General features: G+C 43.7%; 1 protein-coding gene across 1 annotated transcript; it reads left to right on the forward strand.

The window, feature by feature from the left end:
• The first annotated feature begins 1,703 nt into the window (after positions 1 to 1,703).
• LOC113443173 (uncharacterized) lies at positions 1,704 to 12,382 on the forward strand. Its single transcript, XM_026711213.2, has 4 exons — positions 1,704 to 1,881; positions 5,214 to 6,216; positions 8,220 to 8,343; positions 9,385 to 12,382. Exons 2-4 carry the CDS (start codon positions 5,542 to 5,544, stop codon positions 10,386 to 10,388), a joined length of 1,803 nt encoding a protein of 600 aa, XP_026566998.1. The 5' UTR covers positions 1,704 to 1,881; positions 5,214 to 5,541; the 3' UTR covers positions 10,389 to 12,382.
• Positions 12,383 to 13,028: the final 646 nt, after the last annotated feature.

Here is a 13,028-nt window from a genome sequence, read left to right on the forward strand (position 1 = left end):
TGGTCCTTAAGGTGGCCCTCTATCATCAGGTAAGGAGAATTCTTAAAGTGAAGTGCAGATACAAATTCAATACATTTTCTACCTACAGTGCAATAATCAGACATTCAGCTCGATTGTTTGGCAGTATGAAAATAAGCTTGAGAAATCCATGGTGAGCTTTATGCATGAAAGGGTACAGATTTGTCTATGTGGATTTCCAAGGATGTACCAGGGAATGCTTAATGTTGGATCTTTATTTTTGATTAATATTTATGTTTGTTTTGCTGCAATCTCAACTTTCAAAATGAGTACCCCAAGTGAGGGCAGATTCAACATGTTGAATCTCATCATGAATAAACATCAATCAGTTGATGATTACTACAGCAGCTGGCAACTCAACAAAATGAACCCTGCACTTCCAACCTCATACAACTAAAAAAACTTTTCACATTGGTACAAACCATGCACAAGGGCGCAGTTTACATTTTTATTCAGCTCCGTTTCATCAAGTAAGTAATCATACATGATACATATGCAGTTCTAAACTTCCAATAGAATATAACCCAGCCACAACAAACTACCCCACCACTCCCAATCACTTGATTAGAATGCAGCCTTTGGAATTAAAAAGGCAACCTGTCTTTAAACACAAGCCAGGATGTTGCTTCTCCATAAGTACTTGTGCAAATAGTGATCAATAGTGAAAATGGTAGGAGAAAGGGGAGAAAGGATTGCTGTCTGCTTTTGAAATTGATAACTGCTAGGCACATCAGATAGGATCAAGATGACAGAGGCTTCACTTATAACTTACTGAAATGTAACCTATCATTTTAAGGCTGTACATATAGTCTAATTTCAAAAGCTGGCATCAGACTCAACCATTGGCAAAAAATAAATTTCCCCTGTCCAGCAGCCTGCTGGTTAGAGGTGTAAAAGCCATCAGAGAAAAAGAATGGATTTTCATGGTTAATTAACTTGATTAAGACAGCCACAAAAAACACCAATCCACCTCTATACAATGAATTAACATGTTGTGCAGTGGTGGGATTCAAATATTTTTACTACCAGTTCTGTGGGCGTGGCTTGGTGGGTGTGGCAGGGGAAGGGGAAGGATACTGTAAAATCTCCAGTCAGAGGTGGTATTTGCCCGTTCTCTGAACTACTCAAAATTTCCACTACCGGTTCTCCAGAACTGGTCAGAACCTGCTGAATTCTACCTCTGATGTTGTGTGAACCAAGCCAATAAGTGAACCCATATCATCGCGTCATGTTGGCATATGGAATCTAACAGATTATCCCACTGACCCCGAAGTTCATACTGAGATACAGTATAGAATATTGAGCTATGTGGAGAATATGACATTATGCATATGTTCTGAATGTAATTTTAAGAAAACATTCAAGCTGCCTGTGCAGCTCCAACCCAAACATCCCACTTCGAGGCTAATATTTATTTGCCATCCCACTAGCTATTTTGGTTCAGGTGGCTCTAGTTCGGAGGCAACAAATACTTCGTGCAATGGAAATCAAAGAGCTCGCATTTAAGTCCCGCCAGGAATACTTGGCGCTGCCAAGCGTCAAAGTCACCCTCAACTATTTCCACCCTTTCCATCCCCATTCCCCACAGTGCTGAGACGCGTCAAGGGTTACAATGACTGGCAGCCCGATCCTCAAACCAGTTAAACAGGAGCCTTTGGATTTAAGCCGGCTTAGTCCTATTGAGCGAGAGCTAAACCCTGGAGAGGCCCAGGAAGCCGAGAGAGCGATGCGGTAGCCAAGACTCCATCCTGCTCCGCCCTGGATTAAAAGCCTTGGCGTCTGAATTTTATGACGGGGTGGCGGGATTGTTTGCGGGGATCGAGATCTCCGGGGTCCGCGTGGAGGCAGGAGTTGTGGGGAGCGGTGAGTTTAAGGGGCAGCCGGACGAAGGGAAGCCGATGCATCTGCAAGGGCGGGAACGGGGGAGGGGGGCGAATCAGGCGGAGTCCAAGAACAAAGTCTGGGTGGGGAGAGGAAGGACGGGAGGGGGGCTTTCTCGCTGAGTTCTGTAGAGTTTTTGGGGGAGGGGAGGGGAGGGGAACGTCCCCGTCTCTTTGTGAAGTTAGGCGGCGGGGCCGCGGAGTCCTGAGACCGGCGGGCGAGGTGGCGTTTTTGCGGCCCTTCGACGGAGCCCCTTCGCTTCCTTTGTCCAGCGCGGCTACTTCGTCACTGGCTCTCCGCCCCACCGGGCAACAGCCAAGCACGGGCTGTCTAGATACGAAGGAAGGGAGGGAGGGAGGGAGGGAGAAAAGGAAGGAGATAAAAGAGAAAGACAGAAGATGAGGAAAGAAGGCAGGAAGGAGATAAATGAGAAAGACAAGATAAGGAAGGAAGGAAGGAGTTAAATAAGAAAGACAGGAGATGAGGAAGGGAGGAAGGGAGAAAAGGAAGGAGATAAATTAAAAAGACGAGGAAGGGAAGAAGGAAAGGAAGGGTAGAAATGTGGAAAGAAGAAAGGAATGAGATAAATGTGGAAGGAAGGAAGGAAGGAAGGAGATAAATGAAGGAAGGAAGGAGAGAAATATGGAAAGAAGGAAGGAGAGAAATGAAGGAAGAAGGGAGGAAGAAGATGAAGGAAGGAGATAGATGAGGAAGGAAGAAGATAAATAGGTGGAAGGAAGGAGCATGGGCTTCTTTTCTTCCTTCTTGACAACAACAAAATGCCAGATTTTTGCTTTGTGTTTTATGATGAAGAAAGGAAGGGGGAACTTTCCCTGTGTCTTGTTAACCAAGCCTGAATAACACCACAGGATTTGGGAGCCCTCCTATCAGGCCATTTTTTTTTCCACCCAAAAGTTCTCTAGCCTCCCAGAGAAGAAAGAGTCAATCAGACTTTGTAATTGGGAGAGGGAGGGAGAGAGAAAATGGATATGGAGAATCACAGGGTTCGATAAAAAAATCCCGTCCCGTTCCCCCCCCACCCGTTTTCTAATGCCTGTGGAGATTGAGGGGTGTCAGAGGAACCAAGGAGGTGTGATGCATGATGGGGGTTAGCACCCTAACTCTGCAGAAAAACGTTAAGGGCTCTGTGAACTTAGCCTGCCCTTGGTGTCTGTCTTCATTTAATGTATCTCTGTGGTGTTTTTTTTTTTAGTCTATTATAGCTTACCCAATAAATAAGGAAACCACAAACGCCAGGAAAATATTTAGGCAACACCGTCATCACACATCTGATGGCTCCAAGTGATAAATTCCGATGATTATTGATTGAGAATATTTGAAATTTGTTTTCCCTCCCCTCCCCCAAACATGTGCACATTGTCATAAATGAAAGGGGGGAGTCTGTGCATTTGGTCGGCCCATCACTTTTTGTCCTGTGTTGTTGACAGAGCCTAAAGGCAGAACAAGAAGCAATAGATGGAAACTTATCAAAGACAGATCCAGTTTAGGACTAAGGATAAATTTTCTGACAGAACAATTAATCAGTGGAACGTCTTGCCTTCAGTTGTGCGTGCTCCATCACTGGAGGTTTTAAAGAAGAGATTGGACAGTCATTTTGTCTCAAATGGTATAGGATCTCCTGCATGAGCAGGGGGGTTGGACTAGAGAACCTTCAAGGCCCCTTTCAATCCTGTTATTCTGTTAACAGAGCTGATCTGAAGCTCTTAGATAACTAACCAGGGGTCAAAGCCTTATCAGAAATGACAGAAACCATTCATAGTGGTTCACTCTCTTTGGTTATCAATGCAAAGGGCCTGACCAGAACATTTGATGAAAATTTCCCTTGAAAATATCATGTGCTTTTCAGAGTACATAGTATATAGATGGAGAGCTGTGAATCAGCTTGTACAGGAGAAATGTAGGACTGCTACACTGACCCATAAAATCAATGAAATTGAGGTTTTCTTATTCTCAGCCCAAAGTTGACATGTTCTGGCAGAGACTGTGTGTGCTTCAAGTCAATTGTTGGTTCCTGAGGACTGCCTGGGCTAGTCCCTGAAGATTTTTTTACCAGATTTCAGAAGTGGTTTGCCCTTGTCTGCCTCCTAGGGCTGAGAGGGAATGACTGGTCCAAGGTCACTCGACTGGCTTTTGCCTAAGGCAGGACTAAAACGTCCAGTCTCCTGGTCATAAAATGGAGCAAAGTTCACTTAACAACTGTCTTGCTTAGCAACATAAATTTTGGGCTCAATTGTGGTCATAAGTAGAGGACTACCTATACATGAAGTATATGGGGAGGTATTCCCCAATTAATGAACGTAACTGGGATTGGGAACTGCATCTCTAACCATCAATATGGTCATAAACCAGAAAAATCATGTGATTGCAGTGATTTATGCTGGCAGTTCTTGTCATGGCCATGAAGTGAGTGAATAACAGTTGTTGAGTCATATCACATGATCATAACTTGTGACTTCCTGCTGGTTTCCCCATTGACTGTGCTTGACAGAAGCCATCAGCAAAGGTCACAGAATGGTGATCAAATGACCGTGGGATCTGCAATCCTTGTAATTGTGCGTAAATTGCCAGATGCTCCTATCATAATCACATGACCACAGAGATGGTCACTTCAAGGACCATCACTAAGCCCACTTGTTTACCGCTGCTATAACTTTGAATGGTTGTTGAATGAGTGATCACTAAGCAAGCACTACCCATATATCAATTCAGAAAAGGTTGGCAGAAACCATAGCACTTTTTTTGTGTACTGAAAAAAATATACAGATACAGATAATCAGAGTTGGAAGGGACCTTATAGGTCATCTAGTCCAACCCCCCCCGCCTAAGCAGGAGACCCTACACCATTTCTGACAAATGGTATACAATTGGAACAAAACAGGTATGATCACAATCAAGTGAAACATCTTTATTTAGCAGAGTCAGCATCTTTTTAAATAACCTACACAGCAGCATTACTGCTTGTTGTTACAATAGGTTTGTGGTTTTTAGTCTTTTGATTACATGTCATGCATTTTAAATTTAGTCCTGGGGCTGTAAATGTATATATGGGTATGTGTGTCACATCTGGCATAAAGATGACCTAGACTCTACCATATTTAAATACTGTCTATCAGTCTGTTCAAGAGAAGCTCCTGAAATGAACGATCAACTATCCTCAATTTTACCTCTCTCTCTCTCTCTCTCTCTCTCTTTTTAAAGAAGAAACTCAAAGGTTTATGTGCACAATCCCAAGCTCTTTGGGGGAAAAGAGGAGACAAATTTATAAGGGGTGTTTTATGTCTGTTTCTTTCCAGGAAGAAGCTCCAAGATAATTGGACAAGAGCTCTGAGCTGGTCACCAATAGGCCTTGGTTCCTGGCATCAAGCCCACAGTTGTGTGGAGTTGTTTTTCATAGTGGCTGTTGGGTGGATTCAATAGCACAGGAGGGCAAGGGCGTGAAAATAGAGGAGGCTCCCAAGATAGCAAGACAATAATGGGCGGTAGGGAATGGGGGAAGGGATAAGCCTGGATTTGGAAATATCTCCAAGATAAAATACCCTGATTTGAGTGCATAGGTGTGTCTAAGTGTGCGAGATAGAAGTTGAGGCAACATTTGACAAAGAGGCGTGCCTGGTACAGAAAATGGAGAAGGTGCCAGCAAGGCCAGGACCAACAGAGGCACCAGAACGAGCAGGAAGGGACCATTTTGCCATTCAGCCTAGGATCAGATGGGAACAACTACCCCATGGGGCAATGTTACAGCCAGAGGGCATGCCTACCCAGTGGTGGGAATACCTGAAGACTATGCCTTCTCCGGGCACGGTATGGGGCAGCCCAGGCCTCCCGGATCTGACTTCTTTGGATGACTTGATTGCTTTTGAGAGAATGTTTGGAATCTGTCAGTGGCCTAGACTGAAGCCGGCGTTCAGGGCAGAAGGCCAGCAGGCGTTGAGTGGCAAGAACGCTAGAGGCAAAAAAGCCTGCGGGAGAGTCAAGACCATCTTCCTGCACGAAAGCGCTTCCCCCAGCACAGAGCTACACCGCCAGCGCTTCAGGCAGTTCTCTTACCAGGAAGCCGAGGGGCCTCGGGAGGCCTGTGGCCGCCTGCGCGAGCTCTGCCATTGCTGGCTGGAGCCAGAGTGCCGCACCAAAGAGCAGATTGTTGAGCAGCTGATTTTAGAGCAGTTCTTGATCGTCTTGCCTCAGGACATCCAAAATCAGGTCAGGGAACGTAGCCCAGAGACCTGTGCCCAAGCAGTGGCCCTGGCCGAAGGCTTCGTTTTGCGGCAGCAAGAAGACAAGCAGGAGGAGGAGCAGGTGAGGCCTGTTTGTTCTAGGACAAGCAGTAGGCATGGTGCAGCTTCAGGACTGGCCCCCTTCTCCCTCTGCTTTATGGACTTTGGATGCTACGTTTGAGACGTATCCACCTCAGGCGAGCAAATTTACGCCACTTCTCTTAGAGTGGAACCTGTGGCTCCTGTCAGTCCCAGATCAAGAGACCCGTTCACCTTTTTGTTTAAAAATGTGCCGTAACGGCTACTATTGCTGAATAAACTGGCAGTGAGGAAACCTGCTCATCTCTTTAGTCACCTGCTGGGAATAAAGAGAAAGGAAGCGGTTCCCCCACTAATGAAAAAAGACTCCCTTCTTTCCTATATGACTAGTTTTCAACTGCTGAAGCCTTGGGTCTCCAAAACAGGCTGCAGAAGCTGGAACCCTGAGAAAAAGCAAAATGGGAAATATAATTTGTGCTATACAGGTAGTCCTCGGCTTACAATAGTTCATTTAGTGACTATTCAAAGTTACAACAGCACTGAAAAAAAGTAACTTATGACCATTTTTAACACGACCGGTGCAGCATCTCCATGGTCACATGATCAAAATTCAGAGGCTTGGCAACTGGTTCATATTTATGATGGTCGAAGCGTCCTGGGGTCATGTGATCAGCTTTGGCGACCTTCTGACAAGCAAAGTGGGTGGGGAATGCCGGTTCACTTAACAACAAGCATGTTACTAACTTAGCAAATGCGGGGATTCACTTAACAACTTTGGCAAGAAAAGTCATAAAGTTGGCCAAAACCCACTTAACAAATGTTTCACTTAGCAACATACATTTGGGGGCTCAATTGTGGTCGTAACTCGAGGACTACCTGTATTAGCTTCTGATGGCACAGAAGTAGCAATAAAGGGAGGATTTTGCTCTGCTTTCTCTGATGATTTCAAAATACTCCTTATTGGGGCATGGCCTGATAGGGGAGGCAGCCAAGTGCTCCTACAAACTCATCACTATTGGGAATCAACACGCTCATAGGGCTAAAGAGGAATGAGCAGTGTGGGCCCTCCATCTTTGGTGGAGTTCAGCTCCCATCTTCCCCCACTAGTGGCAAGTATTCTACCAGGCTGGAAGGAAAACTGAAATTTAACAAATCTGGAAGGCTTACTCAATTCCCGCGCCAAACTACTGAGAAAGTCCCCCAATTCTGCTTCTAAATGCTCTCTGCAGTTGTAACATTACACAAACATATCATTCTAAAAATATATAAATGATTGCAGAAGTGGAAGTTCCATTCTTCAACACGGAGGGAGAACCTTTCTACCAAATAAATGGAGCATAATAATAATATTGTTAAATTCAGGTCATAATGAAAGATACTTTACTTGAAGTCTGGAGATACTTAAATGATGAAAGGGGGTGAAATATAAAGTTTCCATGAAATGTTGAAATTTATAAAAGCAGTTTTTATTGTTCTTTCACCCAGTTCTGTTTATAAAGTTTCATTTTTTCATCACTAGCTGCTTATCACTCTTTTACTCTTTTGCTGTTTCTATTTCCATCTTCAGCGAATCCTACCAAGGAGGGAAAAATAGTTGTGCACAATAGTTTGGTGGTATTGAAAGTTATTTTACCGTGGGATCACACAATATTCTGATTCCTAAGACATGATGAATGGATGATTTAATAAACAGAATACAATAACCTAACCTAAACAAATTATATTATGGCACATAGAGATTGTGTGTGAATCCAGCCAGCCATTCTCACTCTCTTATCAGTAAAACTTGGGTGCTGGGAAAATACTATAATCTCGGAGACTCCTCTTGTCCTGGTTAAAATAGCCCATAATATATATATATATAAACTGCAATCATGTTCCACTTTGATTGGCACGGATTGTTTTTTAGAAGCTTGCACAGTATTCTTTTAAAACTTAATAGCTGAGATCAACTGCACAACTCCTTGAATCAATGTACACTGTCTACAGTCCAGTACACCTTCACCCATCATGGTTCTATGAACTTGACCTTCATTCTTGTTTCAGGGGACTCGACCATCTCAAGAGGTGGCTGTGGATTTTTCCAAAGCACGGAGAGTGTCAGTGGATGTCAGGCAGCAGCAATCGGGCCCCCGGAGAAGGAGGGTGGATATTGTTAACCTCTCAAAGGGTAAGGACCTCTTTAGCCTCAGGTTGCAATTTGCGGCTTTTGAATAGCTATGAATTGATGTCTTTGTGGAGTAGATGGCATTTTTAGGACAATATGGTATAGAAAAAATGGGGTGGGAATTGTATTAAGAGAATAAGAGTTGGGGGGTGGGACTTTAAAGGTCTTTAAGTCCAGGGGTCCCCAACCCTTGGGCCATGGCCCACTACTGGATCTTGAGTCTTTCAGAATCGGGCAGTGGAAGTGGCAGGTGAGCACACACTCTCCATTTGCATGAGCGGCCAGGTGCGCATGCCCTCCACTTGTGCAAATGGAGCTGCGTGCAGGCTTGCCTACCACGCGCATGTAACCGCCTTCCTCCCCTGCCAGTCCGCAAAACTGAAAAGGTTGGGGAACTCTATTCTAGTCCAACTTCCTGCTCATGTAGGAAATCCTATATCAAAATGTTAAAAGCGTAAGAACAAAATATAAACTTTAAAAGAGGCAAGGAATGTTAAACATTAATTAAAAGGCAGAATGAGAGCTTTCAGGGTACTAACTAGCCCCACAGCTGGATGCTCCTCTGTGACCCACAAGTAAGGCTGCAAAGCCATGTTTTTATATCTTTGTGGAAGCTCAGGATAATAGGGGCTGCTTCGACTTTGAGAGGAGAGCATTCCACAGAGCAGAACAGAGAAGGCTCTCTTCCTGGATCCCGCCAGAATTCTTTAACAATGGGGCCCGCAATGTACCTTCCCTGCCTGATCTGGTGGGCCGGGCTGATGTAATGGTATGAAGATGGTTCTGTAGGTAATCTTGCCCCAGGCCATGCAGGACTTTAACCAACACTTTGAACTAGAGAACAAGAATATTTATAAAAACATCTATGACAGTGGTCTCTAAACACGACAAATTTAAGACTTGTAGACTTCAACTCCCAGAATTCTAGGAGTTGAAATCCACAAGTCTTAAAGTTGCCAGGTTTGGGGACCCCTGATCTATGAGGTGCTCCTTCTTAGCCATGATCTGTGGAGCTGTATTGTGATCATGTTTGTCCCCTTACAGGTGTCAATCTAGTTAGCAGAACTGAGAAGCTGGAACCGCAGCCTCTGGAGTCCAAGGAAGAGGGGAATGTGGCAGTCCATCCAGTCTCAGGGGGAACCCAAAGGAGAGAGAAAAGCCACGTCTGCATCGAATGTGGCAAAAGCTTCACGCGCCCCTCAGATCTGGCAAAACATCTTAACGTTCACACAGGCGAAAGGCCCTACCTTTGTGTTGAGTGTGGGAAAAGCTTTAGCCAGCTTTCCCATCTCACAAGACATCAGAAAATCCACTCAGGAGAGAAGCCTCACATCTGTTCTGAGTGTGGAGATACCTTCAGCCAACGGGCATACCTTGTCAGCCATCAAAGGAGTCACTCGGGAGAGCAGCCATACCACTGTTCTTATTGCCAGAAGTGCTTTAGCCACCAGTCTGCTCTGAAGATCCACGAGCGGAACCACATGGGCCAGAAGCCCTATGCCTGCACCGACTGCGGGAAACGGTTTGTGTCCTCCTCTTCTCTCACGACACACAGAAGGATCCACACAGGAGAAAAACCTCACGCCTGTGGGGTGTGTGGGAAAAGGTTCATCCAACACTCCAACCTGGTCTCTCACCAGCGGACGCACTCGGGGGAGAAGCCATTTTCCTGTAAGGTGTGCAGCAGGAAGTTTGCCTACCCTTCGGATCTTACCCGGCACCAAAAAATCCATACAGGAGAGAAACCTTACGCCTGCGATGAGTGTGACAGAAGATTCACCAGGCTGTCTGATCTCATTACACACCAACGTATCCATACAGGAGAAAAACCATACCGCTGCCTTGAGTGTGGGAGAAGATTCAGGCAGAGGGGTGTGCTGGTGAAACATCAGAGGTGCCATTCAAAAGAAAATCCAAAAGGAAGTGAGGCTCTCCAGTCCAGTGAGTCTCAAGTTAAAAGTCAGTTCAAAAGTCATGCGATCAAACTGGAGAAAGAACTGGAAGATCAGGAGGAGGAACCCAGTGTGATTCTCTTTCCCAGTCCCTGATGCTTATCGCTGTGATAATACTGTGCTTACAGAGGGATCAATCATTCCATCGGGTGAAGAATCGACTTTTTTCTATTCCTCTACTACCGACTAAAAAGTGGACCTGGAGGTTGTTGATGATGATATAATGAAGCTCATCATGCTCTCTATTTGCGTTTTTATAAGTAACGCTCCAAAAAAAAGAGAAGGGGCTTTTATAGGTGGGTTTGTAACTTCAGGCGAGAAATGGCAGGAAGAATAATCTTGCCTTTTCTTCTATTATATGGCTGGTTTCCCTTTCCCTGCAAACAGCAATCTTTTGAAGCAGTTGGAATGACTCTGCAGGCAGCAGTTGGAGTAAATCTTTTCCAAGTAATTGACTGTCCTTTGCTAGCCAGGTGAAAGAGAAATAGCTCTTTTCGGAAAGAATAGCTTCCGAACAACTCAAATGAGGCAGAAACTGGACAGAAACATACCAGAACACCTGGTATGTTCAAGGTCTAGTTAGGACAATGATTGCTTTCACTCTATATGGTGATTTAAATGCAGTTTTTCTCTGCCTGAAATATCAGGCAGAGACTAGAAAAACAGACAGATCATCATAAGGTCAGCAGGTCCCGGGCAATGTACATGCTGGGATAATGGTATGAGCTGGTAATCTTTTTAGATTGGCAACAATGATAGCTCTGTCAGCTTCTACTTCTTTATATTAAAACCCAAGCAGCTGTCAATCCATCTGGGATGTTGGATGTCATCCTCTCATTTCTGCCCTGGCTCATGTCCAGTAGAATTTAAGGGATAAGGATGTGATAAGGATAAACTTTTATCAGGTTGGGCCTTTGGTCCCGTCTTGCCTAAATGGCCGCATATCTCTAAGAGATCAGAAAGGGCAACTTTTCAAACAATAAAAAATATATTCAAAGAAGGGCAACTTTCCCAGCTTCTTGTGACTAGAAATTCTTGAAAGGAGCTAGTAAAATTTATGGTTGGGGCTTTTGTGGTCATGCCCGTTGTGGACTGCTTCACTAACTCTAGTAAGTCTTCTGAATTACACTACCTAATGTTTTATTCTGAGATTTATTTTTATAAATTATAGCAAGCAGATAACTCCCCAAAGTATGGAACTTCATTGATTGTTCCACGCTTGCAGATAGTCTGACTGATATGATCCAGGCAACAAACGCACCTCCCAATTATAATATTATTGAAGGAAAAGTCATGGATGAAGCTCTAGAATAGATTGCAGATGGAGATGTGAGCAAAAGGAGGAATATGTAAATGTGGTTTGTGCATTGTGGGGACTTGTAGCAAATGAGCTAAGTTTTTATTGGCTGCTGCTACTTTTATTTTATTGAGACCTAGCTTCAGATATAGACAGAGAAACTTAACTTGCTCAAGTGTATCTATTAAAGGTTATAGAACTATAGGAGGCAAAATAGATAGCAATTCAATTCATCTCAGTGGCTGATGTCCCACTGCTGTTTTCTGGCCAGCATTGCCATTTAAATAGAAATAAATTGAACACAACATTGGTAAACTTAGGATTGATACTATCCTAAGGGAAGAAATAATAGCTCCCGAGAGTGCTCTATTGATAAAGTGACATCTGTTCTAAAAATGTAGGACATATTTTAGAAGGAATTCAAATCTTTGATACATATTTAGAAAAGTCCTACCTACAGCTTTAGGCAGGACTATGTGTAAGATTCTGAAGTGGTCAAGAGCTTAGCATGTTGAAGAGGTTATATTTAATATTAACATGAAGAGGTTATTAATGTTCACAATTGTGAAGATAAAATTTATAAATATGCTGGTAGAATTCCAGAAGCAAGGTGTTTAATCATTAAGAATTTGGGCACTTAACTTTTTCCTCTCCTCCAATAATGAACTAACAATTGGATATCTTTCAACAGATATCCAATGCACAAGTCGCATACTTTTAGAAGATGCCTATTTTAGAGGCAAAAAATACTGACAGCCTGACATGATTTTAATAAACAGAACTATGATCCTATTTATTATTAGTCCTCTTTTTCTTAAGTTTGGAAAGGTGAGCAACAAGGCAGTTGTAAATATTTTTTCCTTATTTTGCTTCGGTCACCTCAACCTAGCAATTAATTTCCCTAAGATAAATACACAATTTTAAAAAACAGCAAAAAAAAAAAGATAGCTGCCCAGTCAACTTCATAACAACAGGAAAGTTATCAGAGATGGCTGATCGTGGTCTACCTCATTTGTATTCATGTGCTGTGATACATGGATTAGTTTCTCCTATACAACTAGCTGGCTGGCTGAATGTTATGCGGTTGTGCATAGATCTATTCTGCTAACAGGATCAGGGTGGGGTAAGCAGGATCCGCAAATATTATATCCTAAAAAAATAACCTTAATTCAGAGGACTAATTAACTTTAGCCCCAACAGACCAAGATCATGCAAACTACCATGTTTCTCCAGCAATACGGCCCCCCCAATAGGAAGACCTAGCATGTTTTCTAGGCATCAAATGAAATTAAGCCCCTCCCCCCAAAATTTAGGCCTAGTTTAAAACATGGGAAATTGTGGGGGGAAAGGCGGGGGGGGGGGAATTTGCCATTAGGAGTGCCCCACGGGGCCTCCCCATACGCCTCACCATCAGCCACTCCTAACAGCCAATCGTGGTG

The sequence above is a fragment of the Pseudonaja textilis genome, chromosome 2 (assembly GCF_049901715.1).
Source record: "Pseudonaja textilis isolate UNSWEBS1 chromosome 2, rPseTex1.2, whole genome shotgun sequence".
In the NCBI taxonomy this organism is placed as follows: Eukaryota; Metazoa; Chordata; class Lepidosauria; order Squamata; family Elapidae; genus Pseudonaja; species Pseudonaja textilis.